This window comes from Primulina huaijiensis, chromosome 1, assembly GCF_012295235.1.
Source record: "Primulina huaijiensis isolate GDHJ02 chromosome 1, ASM1229523v2, whole genome shotgun sequence".
Lineage (NCBI taxonomy): Eukaryota > Viridiplantae > Streptophyta > Magnoliopsida > Lamiales > Gesneriaceae > Primulina > Primulina huaijiensis.
Genome location: NC_133306.1, coordinates 4,012,603 through 4,033,589, shown reverse-complemented (window position 1 = coordinate 4,033,589; position 20,987 = coordinate 4,012,603). Strand labels below are relative to the sequence as shown.

Below are 20,987 nucleotides of genomic sequence, written 5' to 3'. Positions count from 1 at the left end.
TTTTAAATTGCATTTCTAATTCGTCATTAATTTGAAAGGCTATAATTAGGAACTCCAATAAATTGGATAAATAATCAAATTCTTTAATTAATTTATTTAAGTTATTAATTCTATAGTTACTTCTCTAAAACTATGAAAATTGTAATCTTCTTCATTATGAAATATTTTACCATACAAAAATAAAAGTTCATTAATATAATCATTGCATATAGATTAATTCTCAAATCGTAGTTAAATCCAATAAACTAAGACTTTGTTATGATATTTAAGACAATAAATTTAATGCAAACATTAAATATCACTTTTATTAATCATATAAAACATGTTTAATTACATATAAGAGCACTATCCCAATAATCACACAAATTAAATTGTGTAAGATAAGAGATAATAAATGTTGGAGATCTACAACCCGAGGCATAATGGCATGGCTAGGATGATTAATATATTCATGTTAGAATTTAAACTTTGATATTTTTTAATTTTTTAAATTGAGTTATTCGAACTAATATCAAATTAATCCAAAATTAATATGTTAAAAAAAAAAATTTGAACCACCCAGACCTTAGACGTGGCGCCTAAACGACTTACATCGATTCAGCGGAGCGTTACAGGAGANACCCTTTTCTTTTCGTATATCTCTACACGTGAAATCTTTTCAGGAAAAGGGCTGGAAACTTTTTTAAACTTCAAAATAAATAAATAAACGAACAAGAAAGAGAGAAAAAAAAGAATCCATTAATATTACAGCAACGTACCTGGAGTTTCATGCCGACGAAATACTTCTTCATCCCGGCTTTATTTTATATATATATAGACACACACATGTGTGTGTGTTGTTTGGAATTTTTTGTTTCCTTTGCTACCATAATTCTTTGTTCGGTCTGGCAAAAAAAAAAAAAAAAAAGAAAATTATTTGTTTGGTTTTAGTTTTTTTACAAATTAAATAAAATCTTTCCATTTGAAAAGGGTTTCTGAAAAATCTATTACTTTAAAATTGAGCATAATATTTCCATATATATGGAAAAAGTTTTCAAAAAATAATGCAAGGTGCTGCTAATTTATGACAGCCATCATGCGGTGTTAAAACATTATACCTACTATCAAACATAGGATTTCGTTTCTTGTCAAAACAAGTAAAATGGAAATTACTTGTTTGAACGTTATATAGAAAGATTTTTAGAAGAAATTTTGAAGTGGTAATTATTATTTTTTTTTTTTTCTGAAAGATTTTGAACATTATAGTTGTTTGTCGAGATACATTCGGTGTATCTATGAACACGTCTAGTATTAAATTCACATTTTCTTTTTGAACGGAAAAACTGGACTCGTGACTTCGAAACAGAAATTTCGTACATTAAACACACTATTAGATATGTACAAAGCATATTTTCGTACACATGTTACATGAGGATGAGTTAGTTTTGATACATTAATTTTTAATTTTCGATTATTTTTATTTAATTGTTAATTTTACTTTGGAAAATACTAACATGATATCGAAAAATGATGATATGACATAAAAAAAATTATTGATTTGTCAGATAGCACATTAGTACGTAATTGAACCAAAATCCATAGGAAATTAAAGATTAATGTATCAAAAACTTTGAAACTTAACAAACCACAACTCAAAATTTGACAAATTAAAAAAAAAAAATCATTTTATCATAGTTTTAAATTTATACAAACTTCTTGATCATCTGCATGGAGAATCGTGAGAGATGCATATACACGTACAAAATGTATAAAATATGGTTAAAGTTTATTAAACTATTTCAATAATAAGAATCTGATGCTCCCTAGGTTTAGCACATCTGGACGGATCCGAGCCCACCTCTGAATGACCCACAGCCCATCAAAAGCATAGGAAGCCAAGCCCACGGTCCCTGGCCCACCCAAGGGTCGGAAATTCCGGACCCTGGTATGGAAGAGAAATGCGAAGATATGTTCATCAAAGGATAAGGGACCCAATAAATGCGGGATACGGGTAAATCGAGACAAGATTAGGAAAGAGTCCTAGCTTCCATTGAGCTAGAGTTCTAGTGTTTGAAATCCCTTATCTCGGACGAGGATCGTATTTCCAAAAGAGTTCTACCCTAGCAGGAAAGCCCATCATCCCCCTATAAATACCAGATCTTGGCATACGGTTTGATTCATTGACACTCCATTATTCACTTAACACTATCATATTACACACTTAAGTTTGCTATCCGAACTGACTTAAGCATATCTCCGAACTGACTTAAACATCGGAGGGGTCATGCTGGAAAACTCTCCAGCGTCCCCTACCCATGTGTCTATTTGTTTAGAGCTCATGATTCCGACCCAACCCAATTAGCTGTGACGATTTGAAGGCTCGTTCTTCAGACCGAACCCGATATAAAAAAATCGGTATCAGAATCTAATGTAATTTCCCAAAAATTATATATCTTACCCAATATTCCATAATATCCTATACGATATGANAATCCCACGAAATTATATTCAAGGGAAGTAAATTCAAGGTTTTAAATATATTGAATTGAATGTTGAGATCCAATATTCATTGAATATGATGTAAAAACATATCAGTGTTTAAAGCGAGCAAAATTTTGGTTAAATCGAAATAAATGAGCGAACCGAATTAATTCATAAATTTAGTTTATTTTTTTGTAAAATTGGTAAAAATCTGTTCATTTTCGATTATTGATATAAAAAAACCGATTTAATACTTAAATGATATTGACTTTGGTAGGCCATAATAATTGTAAAGTGCTTTGCCCAATTGTCTATAGGAGTTGCCCTAAATTGCATGAGAATATAATTCTACGATCTCACGAATCTTTAGTCAATGGATTACTTTTTGTCTCCATTGCTTCTATTTTCGACATCTTGGATCATCATTTGCAACTATTCATCCTAGTAATTAGCTCACATCGGCAAATAATCGAATACATGAAAAATCAGAGTGCGACGAGTACATGAGATTATCATAAAATTTCACCAAACTAGCACAAAAAGCCTCAGAACATTGTCCTTTAACACTATTAGAAGTAAAAAAAAAACATTTGTCCTATTTCACATCGGTGAACTGCAATCATACCCCTTCCATTTGAAAAAACTGGAACGAATCACCATGACACACTAACAACCTATACTTATCATACATATAGAAATCTATTTCTGGGCCAGAATGATGAATCATGCTATAATGTTCGATCAATTGCAGGGCCAGACTGACGAATCATGCTACAGACGGTGCTAGTAATTCAAACATGCAAACCATTTCCATTGCGGTTTCCATTGCGGTAAATTCCACCCAAAGAGCCGTTAGCTAACTTAGCCGAGTTGTCATACGCATAAGCTTTCAATGTGGTGATACCGTTGCTCATCCAAGGTTTCTTTGTCACACCTTTCATTAAAAGAACGTCCAGCTGCCCACAGGCTGCTGCTATCAATCCTGTCATGATGAGTAGAAAAGGTATAATTGTGTTCTCCACAGGGATCAATTTTCGCGTTTATGTAGAATACCCGATGATAACCTTTCTTTTCAAATCCATTAATCAGGATATTCACGTACATTGTGAACATAAGTCAATAAAAGAGTGACTCAAGAAACAATATTGTGACCCAAATATAACCAGACCAAGTTCTTGATTGCACAATTGGCTGGAACTGAAAGCAGCATTCAACAGCTGAAAAAGTACCTAAGAAAAGAGCAGAAGGCTTCCCTGGTCTTGATTTGAATTCAGGGTGAAACTGAACACCGACAAAGTAAGGATGATCAGGCAGCTCGACAATCTGCAATGGAAGTTGATGAAAAACTCGCAGACCATAACAATACAGGGCAAAGCTGCAATCAGAAATCAGTAACCATAACAATATGATAACAAGAAATTCACCTCCATACGACAACCACTTTCATCTTTGCCAGTAAAATTGAGACCGGCATCTTCAAATTGTAAGACCATATCAGGATTTACCTAGGCAAAGTCAAAGTTTTCAACACAAAACCCTACCTTAACTATCACAGATGGAATGCATATCAAGAATGTAATCTATTTAAAGTTGAAGTAGCAGTGTGGCTTCAGAAATGATTCTTCACGTACCTCATATCTGTGTCTATGTCTCTCATCAATGAATCTTCCATTCCCATATCTAAAATCAACAAATTTTACTTCTGATCAGATATTATGGAAAAATGCCAAGTAACAAGGGGTACTATTTTTGGTGTTTCTCCTCAAATGACTATATAGACCTTATTCATAGAGATGATAGAGTTCAAACAAGGTTGTGAATTGTGATATCCACAATGCATTTACAAGTACCCAGAGGTGGGCCAGGGAAAAGCATAAATCTGAATTTCAAATGATTTCTGGAAGGACCAACACGGATGAAGTGAAGTAAAGATGATCAGCAGAATCAAATGTAGTGTTGGTGAATTTTGGTATTATAGACGAAGATCATCATAAGACATCTCCGCCAACTTGGTCTAAGAAAACTGGAAATCTCATTTTCACAATTGCTCTGGAAGTAAAAGGATAAAGTAAACAACAAATGTTTCAATAACGTTAAGTGTAAAAGCATTTCCGACTAGTTTAAAAATAAGATAGTAGGATTTATCAGAAAAAGATCATAAAAAATGAATAGATAGATCCAAACTCTCTATCCCGAACGTTCCACACAAAAGAGAGCTTTCATGCATTTTCAGAATCTTTATAGAGCTGCTGGGTCAAGGTTTAAAGCTTTGCACAATTTCAAACCAATGGAATTTGCTGCAAGAATAGGTTAATGTAATTTGGACTTACAGATTCCCATTCACTAGTTTACAAAGCGTGTCTCTAAATTAAATCAAATTAAAACAGAATTTCCCATAGTCACAGTAATATGTTAATCCCTGAGTTATTGTTCACAGCCTTAAACAGATCGAAGTACTGCTGAACATAAATTCTCAAGGAAGGTGGAAGAATCGTGAGTAAGCAAAATCATTTTGTATTCATAGCTTTTAATTGATTGGAAGCAATTTATTCAGTCCACATCCAGACCTAGATAATGGATTCTTTCTAATTACTCCAATTATTTCTCAGCTATAAACACTAATTGCCTCTGACATTTCTTGCTGCATCATGAGATCTCATTGTTCAAACCAATAAAACTCCATGATGCCATCTGAGAATGCATGAAGACTTGATTTTCTCATTTTATAAAAGAAGGAACTCACAGTTTTGCTGATTTACTCAAAGAATCTTGAAAGTATGTCCTCCTTGATCCAAGCCGCATTGTACCTCCCATATGGGTTTTCGAACCCTGCAAATAGTACAATGAAAATTGATATATTAACGAGATCATATTACATAAAAGCTTTGGTAAGCAATATGAAAAGATAATAATAGGATGTGGTACCTCAGGCATAAAAATAACACAAGGGTTTTGAGTGTTTGGATCAAATTCGGTACTGTTCGCATCTGACAGTCCAAGGACTGTTCGTGCAAACTCAATCACAGCAATTTGCATTCCTAGGCATATCCCAAGATAAGGGACCCTATTTTCACGAGCATACTTTGCAGCTAGAATTTTGCCCTCAACTCCTCTGTCACCAAACCCTCCAGGAACTAGTATGGCATCAGCACCCTAGAAGGCAAGAATTTGTCAAATCACTGAAAAGGATCAAAAAAACGATTTCAACCAGGCAATTCACACCCAGTTATACAATAGTTTCCAGGCTATTAAAGCAGCTAGGCAGACCTTCAACAAATTCCAAGCAATTTTATATCCATCTGGATTCTGCAAGTAGATATATCAGCCGAACTGTAAGATGGTACCATATAAAATAATAAAAAACAAGCGATACAGATAAAAAAAAAATTCATATACGACAAGCAATTATGCCAAGATATTAACCTCTTCCGCAGTTGCATTTTCAAGATCACTAGCAGGTACCCAATCTACACACAATTTCCTGTGGCAGGCAACAGAAGCATGCAAAAGAGCCTGCAAAGAGTAATCAAACATTGTTAAAGAGCAATCAAACATTGCTAAACTATAACATGATGTCGGTCTATGTATCATTAGCTACAGATTCGGGGAAGTTTCTAGCACCTTCATCGAGAGTCAGGAATTCACGAGTACTAGTCCTCTGATGCATAATTTCTTTATTATTTACAAATTGGTATTGATCCATAACCTTTTCTGGGTATTATTGCTCAATACCCTACCAACATGCAAATGTACAAATTTTGAGCTAATGTTCCCTAATCTCTTGCGTAAATGTGAGGGACGCATTGAAGTATAATTTGTAGATCCACCTCTCATGGGCTTGGGTTTCGTGAAAAATAGTTTCTAGCAAAAATATACTCAGGCGATGAGCCATTTGATGTCAGCAGTTGTGATCCATACGAATAAATCATTTAGTAGCCAATAGGCATTGAAGACATTAATCTGATAATGACATTAAAGATTCTTAGCTTCAAAGTAGACTCTCCTCGTCTTTCACAAAATCTCACAAAGATTCCAAGTTTTTAAAAAGATATCCTACATATCAATTTACAGAAAGTGTCTTGAAAACACCACCTATGAGCAGCATAAACAAACTGGAGTACATACGGATACAAAAAGGAACATATCAAATGAGTTGTTTTTTGTCATTGGTTCAACCAGATTAAAAAGCTATATGCAGTCACTTGGACAGATCGATCATTAAATTACTAACAATTGAAGAAAAACTCACTTCTTGAATTATCCACAAGTTTAAGTTATATTTGAACTATAGACATTAGAGGTGCCTAAGCTGTCCCAAGGCCTTGTCACATGATTTCTCACGATATAGGGAATAAAAACATCTTATATTTATAACTGACAACACTTGGCAAGGCCATGATGAGCACCCTATTTTTGTTAGGTGACAAGATTTTAGGATACAATACATATGTAAGTCTCATTCTCCTAAGCTTCTCTCAATCCAGTACCATATTTACACTATAACATATAATTAAACCTGCACAGAAATTGTTCATTGGAAAATGCATGAGTTCACCTTCAACACAGAGAGATAAGAATCTGCGAGTCCAGTGTATTTTCCGACCATGGCAATTCTAACCTGTTTAAATGGCATGACAGTCAGAAATCTTATGACAAAGCAAGTTCATTTCATCCCATACTTGAACAATGACAAGAACCTACTGGCTCACGCAACATATCACATAGACTAGCTCTGGATGTCCATTCCTCCAAAGCAGGTTTTCTAGCTTCACTACAGTTACAAAAAATAAAATTATTCAAAAAATGACTCAAAGATTTGTGGTCAACATGGAATGCTAGCCATTCTTATCCTAAAGGAATGAAACAGAATGTTGAAGGTTGCATGACGAACCCATTGAGGTTCAAGACCTTCAAAATTGCCTCATGAGCTTTCTGGTCCTAAATGAAAGATAAAATCTGTTATAGTCATTCATTTAATCTTAAAAAAAATTTATTTGACCGAAGGTGCAGTACTACTCACTCGCAAAAGCAAAGGTATATGCCAAATATTAGAAACATCATAGAGCGTGATAATGTTGTCAATCTGGAAGGACAAAATATTCATCAACTTATTGTGTAGCATAGAAAACTGTAATTTTATTAGCTGATACTGCGAGATTATATTAAACATCATACCGGAACATGGCAAAAACGGGAGAGTTTTTCCTTGACATTTCCCTCAAGTTCCTGTAGATCAAAATAAACTTTAAGCGGGTATATGACAGATAATCTACAACTACATACGAAAACAATATGCTGAACTTGTTTGAAAATTGACCTTGGTCAAACTTTTCTTTATTTGTCACCTTGAATCTTTTTTTGCAAATGAAATTCTAACATGTAGAAAAAGCATAAAAGACCAAACAAAGGTATTTTTCAAATTTTCCTCATAAATAAGTTGCAACATTCAAGAACAAAGCTCTCCATCGCTAAAAAATATGATGCAAAGCTTGGTTAGGCCAAACTTCACACCCCCACAGGCCACAACCACCACCGCATGCGCGCAAACGCACACACACACACACACACACACACACACACAGAGAGAGAGAGAGAGAGAGAGAGAGAGAGAGAGAGAGAGACCAATGTGCTGCGGCATGCCAATATATTTGGAATCAGGCCCAAGCTTCTTAATCCCCTAACACTATGTTGAGTTGGCTTGGTTTTCTGAACAGGTAAAAACCATTTTCATGCTTAAATCATAAGAAGAAATTACCAAGACGAAAAATAATGACATTATGAAAATTTCACCTGCTCGCCAACGACACTTAGAACAGGCACTAAGCTAACATGAATCAAGCAAAAATTTCCATCACCTGAGAAAATCAAGAGTCTAAAAGTGTTGCAGTTAACCTTTTAAGGGAGAATGACAATATTAAAAAATATTGGTTCTGTACATTCTTAAGAGCGAGGTGCAAAACATAATCTTACCTACGCGGTATGAAAATTGTCCAAGAGCCTCCATGAAAGGCATTGATTCAATGTCACCTGCATCAGGCAAAAAAATCAGTTTAAATGATAAAATAATAACAAATGACATTTAAAATATCAGTAATAACTGGTCTCATTGCACACGAGATATCGTGTTTACCAATAGTTCCACCCAACTCTATGACACAGACATCTGCAGGACCTTCTTTTCCATCAACCGATATTGCTGCCGCACGTTCAATCCATTCTTGAATGGCGTCAGTTATATGAGGCACGACCTTCATGGGAAAACAGGTAAGTGAAACTACAAGCTGCCAAGAGTGGAGAGCATCATAAAAACCATGTGTCAAAACGGACATACCTGAACTGTTTGTCCAAGATAATCTCCCCTTCTCTCCTTCTCAATAACAGACTAAATAAAGAAATAGAACTTTTATCTAGTCAAAATTTTTAGTTCAGACTAGCCGATGAATATCTGAAGAGCGTGACACAATATAAATGTATCAAAAATATAAACAGTCCGGATACTTGCCTGGTATATTTTTCCAGTCGTTATATTATTATCTCGAGTCAATTTTATATCCAAAAACCGTTCATAGTTTCCAAGGTCCAAGTCCACCTGAAAGAATTAGGTCACAGTTTCCTTGTCAAGTAATGGCGACTGGCAGATGAAATATGCCAGATGTATCATCTCAGACAAATAAAGCACCCCGTCAGAATATTTAGCACTCAAATAATTTTTCAAGGAAGGAAGTATTAAGTGCCTCCGAATTGTTCAAACAAAAAACGCGAGATGAATTGCAGGTTTCAAATATTCAGCTGTTGAAACACACCAAAACCCTCCACCCAGAAACATCTCATGGAAGATGTTGTCATAAAATCTAGGCATTTCCATAAATTTTTGGTCACAAAACACGCCTCCCAGACCCATCAGAAAATCCAAGCCCAAATGCGGCCAACATTATCATTGACATAAAATTCGCAATAAAATAAATTGGGATAATTTTGTATAAAAGATGCTTTCTAACCTCTCCACCATCATCGAGGACAAATACTTCTCCGTGCTCGAACGGAGACATGGTTCCAGCATCGGTATTCAAGTAAGGATCTGAATATATAAAGCCAAATAGAGGGGGGAAACGCACATTAGTTCGTGTTCCGAAAGAAATACGGGATAAGTTACAACGACTCCTCTCGCCTTACACTCCACAGAGCAGAGGAAACCCGACAAATACAGAGAGAGAATACAGGATGAAGGTGTATTGGGGAAAAAAAGGGGAACAACCAACATTAGAGATAAAGAAAGTAGAAGCTTTCCCAAAGTCCCAAGTAGAAAAAAAAACAAAGATTAACTTCTTTTTCTCCAAAGCATGGCGCTAAAACCATACATTACATTCACAACTCACACTTAGAAGAACAAGAAAGGGACAGAAACAGAAACAAGAAAGGCAAAAAAAACAAAACCCATGAAAAATGAAAACAAACCAATTTTGATGGAAGTAACCCGGAGTCCACAGGCCTTGAGGATGAGACCTATACTGCTGGCCGTGACCCCTTTCCCAAGACCGCTCACAACTCCTCCCGTGACCAAAACGTACTTCATTTTCAATCCACTTCGAGCTTTCCGGTTGAGAAAGAAGAAACAGGTCCTTCACTCGGCACCTTATCTACTATAGTCGATAATACCGCTGAAATTCGAGAGAGAAATTAGGAGGAGGGAAGGGAATGAATGAGAGGGGATGTGAAGAGGGAGTGGCGGCTTTTATGCTTGAAGGCCGGTAAGATATCAGGGCACCCACACACTTCAATAGTTGATCGACACGTTGTTCAACATGCACATTATTCTCCCCGTACATTAGTTACTCGCCCCCAAAATTTAATTTCATTTATTTTTTAAAAAACCAAAAAAAATATGGATTTTTTTTTAATTACATAATCTTGTGTTTAATACAAATTGATTGCCTAAACAATGTTAGAAATTGATTGCCTAAACAATGTTATTATAAAAATAAATAAATAAATAATGAAAATGAAAAAAAAATATTATATTCACATTTCTAGCATTGTGTCAATGGATAATGAGATTTATAATAATAATTTATATTTCAAAAGCCTCTTGATTTGACTTAAGATCGGTCTCACGAATCTTTATCTGTGAGACGGGTCAACCCTATCGATATTCACAATAAAAAATAATACTCTTAGCATAAAAAGTAATATTTTTTCATGGATTACCCAAATAAGATATATGTTTCACAAAATATGACCCATGAAACCGTCTCACACAAGTTTTTGCCTTAAGATAGACATCCTGCAATCTAATACGTGTTTGCAAAAAATAATATTGTTTTATTTGGTATATATATATATATATATATATATATATATATATAAAGGCAATAAGATTTTAGTGATTCCGGGGCTATAATATCTCATACAAAAATACTATAAATGAGACTAATTGAGAAGGTGTGATATCTTCATTGATATATCAGATAAAAATATGCCTTAAATAAAAAAAACTATAATTTCCTTTCTTAATATAACATTTACTTCACTTCTAAGTTACATTTTGGGCTTTATTTAATTTTATAAACACGACAATTCGAAATCAAAAATATTCTCAAGTTTCTATTAATCCTCCAAGCAAAAGATATCATACAGCACAAAGTAGGATAGATTGTTAGTATTAATAATCTCAACAAAAAAAATAAATAAATGTTAGTATTAATTAAATAGTCTATATATATATAAAGAAAAAAGGGAAATTGGATTATAACTCGCTTTCGGAAAGTAGTTGATAAAAAAAAAAAAAAAAAAAAAGGGTAAAAGGAGTGGGAAAAGTGAAGAGGATGGGAGACAAGGTCAAAGCTGCAACGGATAAAAGTGCTTTGTATTTCAAGAAAAGGCAGCTAATAGAATGCACACCCAATGGCCCCATTACTTGTTGATCGAGGCAGGAATGGATAACAATATGGTTCGTTTGTTACTCTTTTTGTTTTATACCAACGGTCTCGGGGTCCCATATGCTCCCGGTTTACTCCAATCCTACGTGTCTCATTTTCCAAAGTCCCGGGCCAACTTTGTCACACCACACCCACTCGAAACTTTTTTAATTTCTCCCCAATGTTTTACATTTTCCCACTTTATCTAGATAACTTTATTTATTCCTTTTTTTTATATATGTTTATTTCATTAGCTTTTTTCCCATTTTTCAAATTTAATGACCATCTATTGATATCAACATCCAAACCCACGTATGAATTACATATGGTTCTATGTACACTTGGCCGCACCGCATAGGTGTGAGACAACCTTCTAACAGCTCCCCGTTTACTAACGACTTTTCGGTGAAGTTTTTCTTTCTGATTTCAACATTTCCCTTTCTTTGTGTGTTTGTGACATTCGGGAATCATACATTTTCAGGATGATATATGATCCAAAATATTTTGGTTAATATCTAAAGATATAAATCACATCGGATGATGAGAATATGAATAAACTGATCTCACCATAATTATATGTATAAAAAATCTAATCGTTACTACTAATTTCTTTTTCATGATCACCTCATAACTTAAAAAAACTAAAGTTAATCATGATTGACTTGAAGTGATTCTGAGATAGACAACAAAAATTCGTGTTGATACAGTGACGGTAATCATATAATAGAGGCGTTGCAATGGTTTTACGACAATTAAAAACTACGTCAAAAACTACCTCCTAAATACTACCCGAAAATAATATATACATGCACGTTACTTTCCATAATTAAAGCTGAATGTAATATAAATTATTAAAATATTGTAGAATGAAATAATACATCTTAAATTTATATAGAACAACATGTATCACGCACACACACAAAACATGCGTGTCCCTGCTTGTATCCATCATGCGTGAATAACGAAGAACAATCCTTGAACAAAAACATATGTTATCGCTTCTATGCTCCTATCGCCAACTTAACCTAACGCACCTTTGATTATGCAAATATAAACCAAGGACTAAATTTGTAACTGGGAGACAAATTTTCTTTTATATGGATATTAATTTGACTTACGATCAAATCGATTGATCCTGACAAAAATAAAGAAGTTTATTTGTCATTACAACCCCCAAACAAGAAAATAAAGTTGTCTTTTTGTGAGAGGACCTAATTAGTCAATTTTATGATAAATGTTTTATGTCTTTTATTTGGATTACTCATAAAAAAATATTATTTATCATTATAAATATAAATATAATTAACCCGTCTCATTAATAAAAATATTTAAAATTATATAATAATAAATTTAATATAAATTGGGAAGGAGTAGGGGAGTCTGTTTGACTGAATTTTCTAGGGGCGAAGATCCACGTGGAGCTGAGTAACGCCAAAATTTCTATGCGTGGATGTAATCGTAGCCGTCAATTCTGACGTGATAGACATAGGTTAATTTCCTTGGCTGGCTTCCTGCCTTGTTCGGTGGTCGTTACATACATTGTTTAATACGGCTTACCTTGTTCCCAGGCCACGCCCATACGGTCCCCCCATTCTAATCACATCTTTCAGTTATATAATTAAATTAAATCATATTAAATAAAAAAATGGGAATAAAATAGTATGAATTATCAAATCATAGTGAAATTATTATTCGGTGGATTTACCTAAAGTCGAACTAACGTACGGTTTTTGTGGTGAATTGATTTTTTTTTTTTCCCGGAACGAATAAAACGTACTACAATCGATTTAAAAAACAATTAAATATGAGTAATTAAACGCTGTGGTGTGTAATTAAATAGTATTAATGTATTTTGCCGGCTACTATCTTAAATATTAATTAATGTGACAAAGTGCACCCGTGGTTGGAATTTTTGGTACGGTGGGAGCCACATTATCAGATAACGTGCCTCACCAAACCCCAGTCCCCGTCCTGTCAAATATGTCATTTTTAAATTATCTAAACTTTTATGTGTCCTTTTATTTATTTTTTAGAAAAAGAAATTAATTGTTAATTAAATTAGAGCGATTTTGTATCTGTAATATTATTGAAATTGAATAATGTATTATTTTAGATATTATTATTATTATTATTATTAATGGTTGGTTGGTCTATTCATTCAACTTGACAAAAACGAGAGCGTTCTTCTTTGAATTCCGTAATGTCAACAACCGTCGATCCGAAGCGTACGTGGCATTGAGTCACGTATTTTATCCTCTTTTCCACTATTGTCATTTTACGTACATGTTTTCCAAGAAATTAATAAAATAAAACAAGATAAATTTCACGGTCTTTGCTACACGTGGTGGTCGAGTCACTGGTAATAGTTTTATTCGCATAAAATATCGAATAATAAATTATAAAATAAGTCAAAACATAGTACGAGGGTATTTATTAGGCCAAAAACCTGCGGAGTAAACAACTACTTTTTACAACGGAGATAAGGTAACTCTGTGTTTATTTATATTATCCACATCAAATATTTTATGATAATTTGTGGACATGCCTCTCCCTAGCCAAATTGTTTTCCAGACTCAATATGTTTTAAAGAGTAAAAGGTTGTAAATAATGGCAAAAACTTGTGTGAGACGGTCTCACGGATCGTATTTTGTGAGACGGATATCTTATTTTGATCATCCATAAAAAAGTATTACTTTTATGCTAAGAGTATTACTTTTTATTGTGAATATCGGTATGATTGACCAGTCTCACGGATAAAAATTCGTGAGACCGTCTCACAAGAGACCTACTCGTAAATAATTATATTATTTTTATTATCTTTCAAAAAAATTTCTTGCCCCTCCGAAGATTTTTAGTTTTGTCGTCTTCCAACTTCGTTTTTCTGGTTCCGTCTTGGTAATTGCAGTGCAACAGTCGAGACAAACGGTGGCCTTCATATGAAGTCAATTTTGATTCCCATGGTGGAGATCTACAAAGAATATTCCGGATGATTGAGATGGGATATACTCTATAACAAAACTCAATTTAGCAAGAGAACCGAGCACGATTTTAATTATTAGTAAAAATCTATTCTAATTTGTAAGCGTTACCTGGAAAAATTAAGGCCCAAGTGAGATTTGTGAAACACATATTTTCTCTCTCGTATGTGTGCTTTTAAGTATTCATTTGTTAGAACAGTCGTCCAACGAACTAATTTGTGGTTATAGTTTTTTGTGACATCTTTACGTGTAATATTTGTTTGATTAATAAAAAAAATTGACATTCTTTAACTGTACGTCCATGCTTTCGTACAAAAAAAGATATCGAGATTGTTGTAATTCATGAGAAATATAGTTGCGCACATAATAATATACATGAAATTCATTTTTTAGTAACTGCATTTCTAAAACGTGTTCGTGGTCAATAAGCTATCTAATACAACAAACAATAACATGATGTGGTGAAAGCTCGAGTGTGATTAATTTGATATTAGTTCGGGTGAATCAATTTAAAAAAATTTAAAAATTCAGATTTTAAAATAATAGCTCAGATACAGTGCTGACGTGAGTTGGGTAGGATCCATCTACAATATAAAGATTTTGATTTTTCATTGTATCCCAACTGCGATACATTTTTTTGATGTTCTGTAGTAGGTAATATTACTTTAGGAGGATGTATGTTGGATTGGTCTGGGAATATCCAGTGTAGTTGTACACGTTCTTCTTTTTTTATTTTGTTTAATAAAGTAATTTCATTAAAAAAAATAGGGAAAGTTGGTGAAAAATCCCCAATCAAAATATTTATTTGGGTTCACTCCCTACCCACAAAATTGTGGTACTATGTCATACAAAATGTGATACAATTCATGAGGAAATGTGGTACACTTCATGTGGAAATGTGGTACAAAAAAAGTACCCAGTGATTGAACACAAAAAAAATTGACGGCTGAAGACTGAAGGCCAATTTCCCGAAAAAAATAACCATAACTTTGTTGCTCTGACAAACTAAAAGTAGACACGAATAGAATAATTTTTTTTTTAAAAAAAAAGAATATTTGTGCCATTGTATCATCATTTAAAAAAATTTGATATATAGATGACATATAATTAATTTATTTTATCGATCGATGTCGAAATCACTAGTATATCTGATCTAATTCTATTGTCTACTAATTAACATCAATAAATGCGTAGAGAATTGATGTTGCCTTGCTAATAAATGTATCATAAAATTTTAATTTTAGTTGTTGATGCAATTGTTTGACATAAATATCATAAAGTGAGAGCTACAAGTTCTGCCCTAAAACAATTCTGATTATTTCAACTCATCTACATCAAATCTCACATCAAAAATATTCTCGTTGATTCTTATCATATATTTAATTATCTATTTATAAATTTATTAATATAATTATAAATAATTTTTACATGTGATATGATTAATATTATATTATTAATGTAATATTTTAATTGTTAATTATGCAAAAAATAAAATGAAGAACATAGGCAACAAGAGGATAACACATTTGGAAAATATTTAAATGCTTGTGCAGAATATAGATCTAATTTATGAGATTGTTGATGATCTGATTTGTTTATCTTTTTTTTATGTTTCACTTAAATTGTTATCTTGGATTTTGTGTTATAAATTACGATGTTGCATTAATTATTTTTATAAATAGTTCATAAATTTTAATTTATGAATATAATAAAATTATAAAATTCACATAAATTACATATTATAATATACTAATTTATTATTTATCTATTAAACTGAATAATTCATTAATTATTTATAATTATTTAAAAAATAAATAAATATCCAAAAAAATAAAAATAAATTATAGACCCTTTGCACAAAATTCGATGCAAATGCGAAACCTCGCGCCAAATCCGGTGCTGGAAATTGGAGGCACCATTTTAGCACAGAAAATGGCAGCATGGAAGATGACTTGACACAAATTGGGGGCACCATTTTAGCACCGAAAATGGCCGCATTGGAGATGACTTTAACACAAAAAAATTTGTAAGATCATCTTACGAATCAATTTTATGAGATGCATCTCCGATCCAACTTAAATCAAGAAAATATATTATTTTTAATGTCAAAAGTATTATTTATCATGCAAATTATGAATCAGATCGCGAGACAGTCTCACAGATATAAACTCGTGAGACCACATAAGAAATATATTCATGAACTAAATGGTGTTAAAATGCTTTGTTTTTTTTTGTTTTTTTCATGAAGTCTACCATTTGTGTGACTGCACATGGTAGTACAGTAACGTTTACTGACAAAATATTTGTTTGTTTTTATGTAAGATGTGTACATAATGAGTTACAGACGATTAGTCGTAGAATATCAAAGGGAAATGTGGTTAAAGATTTTTTTATGTAACGTGTGCATTCGTAACTCGAAACACGTGGTTAAAGACTTTTTTTTTTAATTAAAGAAAAAGAAACAAACTTGCAGACAACTTAAAGAATTGTTGCAACCAATTAAAACAAGAAAAGAAAAAAAGAATACAAGTCAAACTGGATTTCCACTTTCCATAAAGTATCAAAACAATTATCTAAATTAAACAAATACAAGTAGAAGTTAATATCTTCCACCGAATTGCAGAAAATCTTAAACGAAAGCGAGATAACGTGTAGATATCACTTATTTCATCTGTACATACACATGGGAAAGGAAAAAAACAGAAAAGAAGATGTGAAATTTTGCGGGTGATTTAGAATTAGATTAGATAGGACATCATGCTCCATTGTATAAAAATAAAGTAGCAAGAAGAAGATCAAAACGAGAATTCTCCTTCTTTCTTTCTCATTTTTGTTGTTGTTGATAATTTTAAGGAAAAACAAACAAATAAGTTCCTTTAAATAGTATTTTTTTTAATAATATATCTATCTTGTCGAAGTTATGTGTTTTAATCATGTAACTTTGGTTTTTGTTGTTTTTTAATCTTATTTCACTCGAGTGTTGATGTGACACTTCACACATTATTATTTTATGATATTACGTCAGCATTTTTCAGCGTTTTTCGATGTCGTATCAACGCTGCGTAGAAACAAGACTAAAAACCAACAAAATCACATGAATAAGACACAACTTTGGCAGATTAAAAAACCAAAACCAAAACAAAAAATATGATAACTTAAGAATTAAATGGATTATTTTCTCTGATTTTAATACTGATAATATAGAATCGTAAAGTTGAGAATGCATGAACGAGAGACAGGTTGCCCCTTTGGGCGGTTTGTCCTGTTGCGGCCACGTGCTTTTAGGTATTGACTGTGGCCTACTCTGACCGTTGGTCGGTTGATAGAATACGATGTTTCGGGCACTGACCCACCGATGCCGACAAATCTTTTTCTCCATGTGACAAGTTTTATCTTATTTTTCTTTCCCTCTTCAGCATATAGAGCGGTGTGCTTGATTGGGGGAGGTAAAAAAATGTAATGATGGATCCCAACAACAATAATTATAATGGATGTGGGCCTGCAACTTCCCATTGATTACGTTGTAGGGTTACGGTTTTACTTATGGTGGGTTTGGGGGAGCATAGGAGCGGAGAAGCAGCTGAGACCTCTGCCATTCCAAAGTCTCGGGAAATTCAGTAAATGTTGTTAATTGAGGAGGCTACTCAGTCTTGTTGTACACTTTGGAAGAGACCAGATTGAAAACTTTGTGGAGCTGTTGCTTCAGCCACAAATTTGCTCATGGGCAAGTACTCGATCTGATCCTAAGGGGCTCAACTCGACTGAATCCTGGACGTGCGTCAAACAAATGAGCTTGGACATTGCTTACTATACCCGGCCCATGCTATATATGTTAACCACTCAAATCTTATATATAGCTAGCTATTAGATCACGTAGATCTTTAATATTTGACATCTTTTACGACATACTTTTTTTTTATAACGAGAAACCCTATATTTATTATCTTTCGGATGGACACATAATAAACTCCAAATATGTATAATAACCTGGAAATCACATACAGATAAACATAAAGAAGACCACGTACATACATTTTACCTGTCATCCAATGTCGGTTGCAATTTTTGAGTCCACTAAAAATTCTGATGCATTGTTCGATTTATAGTTTAACCTTCGTTAGTAATCACACGTAAACATGACTAGGGACATTATATATAGTGTATATATATGAAGGTATGAAAAAAAAAACAATTGACATCCACACTTTTGAAGAAATCAGTGGCATTATATGTTTTGATAGCTTGGATTTTCTTTGAAAATTAGTTGTCCATCATTATAAAGAACAACCTAATTATACTAAGCACATCCATGTTAGATTGCATAAGATAAATCCATGTTCCCCATGTGAAGTCATCAAAAATGGCAAGAAAGTACCTTTCACTACCATTGTATGTAGGGGTGTGAAATGGACCACAAATGTCCGTATGAATTAGCTGAAATGTTGATGAGGATTTGGACAAACTAGCTTGTGGAAACACTAATTTATTTTACTTTGAAACATGGCACACAGAGTAATGAGATATTGAATCATTTTTTTGTATAAAAGATAACAATTGCATATGCTTGATATGGACATATGTCCTAACCTCGTATGCCTAAGTATAAATATTGACCGACTTACAAGGTATAGTAGCGGAATAAAAATGTAACCTATCATATCTAGACTAAAAAGATGGAAAGGTAAATATATCCCTGGAAGTTGACTTTGGAATTTCCTTTGAGGTGATGTGATAGAGCTCATGCCATTCCTTACCAATTCTCATTACTCTCCCTGTCCCGAGATACCGGAATATGCAAAAGTGTGTGTAAAATGTGACAAAGCAACCATAATTTTTTGTGAATTGGACACTGACAGAAGATTGAATAGAAAGTGGGGAATGTATAAGCTAAGACAAGTTTAAGCTCAATGGATTCTTTCAATGAGGCTGATCCGATTTTTTTATTAACACTAGCTTTACTACCATTTGGTAATCTTATTATGTTAGTAGAGTCTACCATTGATTTAGAACTTTGTAATAGAGAGAGGTGGTCACCAATCATATGCTCGTTAGCTCCTGCGTCAATAATCCATTTTGAGCTAAAAGTTTGTGAGGTAGTACCTGCCATGTTCACTACTGGTGCACATTCCTTCTGTATATTGTTACTGCCCAAAAGCTTTAGGATTTCAGCATATCGGCCAGAAGTGAAAAGAGATGGAGCTCCCGTAGCTGTTTTTGGCTTATTCATTTCAGCATTTCTTTCTTCTACAATTGACATCTTCTGATATCTTTCTCTTTTTCCAATTATCCTTGTACATCTTATTTGTTTTTTTGTTTGGTGTTTTGTACAGCTTATACCATGAAGGATAACCAACGAGTTTATAACAATTTTTTCCTTGATATGCCCATTCCAACTACATTGTTCACAATTTAAATTCAATTTCTCCTTCATTGAATTATCTACCTAACTCTAATTAGTTTAGAGATATTGGAGCTTCAACAGAAAACGTGTTTTTAAAGTCTATATATTTAATAAAAGCACATTCATGTACAATTAACAGTGCACAGAAAAATGCTAACATTACATGATATTGAAAATTGTTATTTAGATGTCATCTCAACAATTGAACCAAAATAGTTAAAAATTAAAAGTTAGTATATCAAAATCAAACTTTGAAAAATTAATACTTGACTGAATCCAAAATTGGACAAATTAATTAAAAAAAAAAATCATTTTCCCGTATATAGGCACACACACACGGGTCCATAACAATGACATTGTTTCTTAAAAAAAAAAAAAAAAAAACCTTAATTTATCATACAATGCACCCACATTATCAGTTGGTGGGTAGTACGTACCTTTGCTTGATGGTGAACAATGGTTGAGGTATCACCATCAGGGGTCGACGCCCAATCTCTATCTGTCGTGTAACTTTTCCTTATTTCTTGATCACTCGAGCGAAGTGCATACGTCAATATATAGAAGTTTAGAAGTGATCAGATTTCGCCGAACCGAAGCAAACCAAATCGAAATGGCTTCGAAAGTCGTAATGATCATTGTCCTCGTTATGGATCTCATTGCTTTCCGGGTTGGCTGTAGCCGCTGAACATAGAAGAAGTTGTGAGAACCCGAAATTTTCGAATACAATCAAAGGGATGAGACAAATTCATTATGCATGAAATGTCCCTTGATATACCAAAGTGACTCTTGGTGTGCATGAATGAATTTATTATGAAAGAGATGACCCTTGATATACCAAAGTGACTCTTGGTGTGCATGGATGAATGAATGAACACAATTAATACTTGCTTGGAATGCAAGGGGTTGGCCATGAGGAAGTTCAAAGGGCAAAATCTCACCTATAAATACACCATTGTATGTTGAAGAGACCACACCTAAAATCATCACAAAAATTCATCCCTCTCCTCTTCTCTCCTCTACTCTCCATTTCGACGTCTAAGGCAAGAAGAAAAAGGGGGAAGGCTTCGTGCAGTCCGAGTGATCAGAAGATACGTCGAAATGCTGCTGGATTTGCTTCATAAATCTAGGCAAAATACTGCAAGGTTTCGGTCACCGTCTGACCGAAATTCAACGGGAGTTGTACTTCAGGACTTGGCAATTTCGAAAACTACACCTTCGAATTCGGTAAGTGGG

The 20,987-nt window shown here is 33.5% G+C and overlaps 1 protein-coding gene and 1 pseudogene across 1 annotated transcript; one reads left to right on the top strand and one right to left on the bottom strand.

The window, feature by feature from the left end:
* Positions 1 to 2,899: 2,899 nt before the first annotated feature.
* Positions 2,900 to 10,216, bottom strand: LOC140978375 (uncharacterized). Its single transcript, XM_073443344.1, has 21 exons — positions 9,916 to 10,216; positions 9,459 to 9,538; positions 8,963 to 9,049; positions 8,792 to 8,842; positions 8,591 to 8,708; positions 8,431 to 8,487; positions 8,251 to 8,315; positions 8,083 to 8,166; positions 7,636 to 7,686; positions 7,481 to 7,543; positions 7,352 to 7,398; positions 7,162 to 7,231; positions 7,016 to 7,078; positions 5,884 to 5,973; positions 5,728 to 5,766; positions 5,386 to 5,613; positions 5,204 to 5,289; positions 4,092 to 4,140; positions 3,885 to 3,965; positions 3,690 to 3,783; positions 2,900 to 3,442 (listed from the first exon to the last, which is right to left on the bottom strand). The coding sequence occupies exons 1-21, from the start codon at positions 10,031 to 10,033 to the stop codon at positions 3,252 to 3,254; spliced, it is 1,812 nt and encodes a 603-aa protein (XP_073299445.1). The 5' UTR covers positions 10,034 to 10,216; the 3' UTR covers positions 2,900 to 3,251.
* Positions 10,217 to 20,307: 10,091 nt separating this feature from the next.
* LOC140971221 (uncharacterized) overlaps positions 20,308 to 20,987 on the top strand; it is a 7,188-nt pseudogene continuing 6,508 nt past the window's right edge.

Bases quoted from the DNA above. Each gene is read 5' to 3' on its own strand.
- LOC140978375 (XM_073443344.1), bottom strand. From the start codon at position 10,033: ATGAAGTACGTTTTGGTCACGGGAGGAGTTGTGAGCGGTCTTGGGAAA. The intron at 8,316-8,430 runs GTAAGATTATGT...TGATTTTCTCAG, and splicing joins ACAATTTTCATACCGCGTAG to GTGATGGAAATTTTTGCTTG. The intron at 7,232-7,351 runs GTTCGTCATGCA...TTGTAACTGTAG, and splicing joins AAGGTCTTGAACCTCAATGG to TGAAGCTAGAAAACCTGCTT.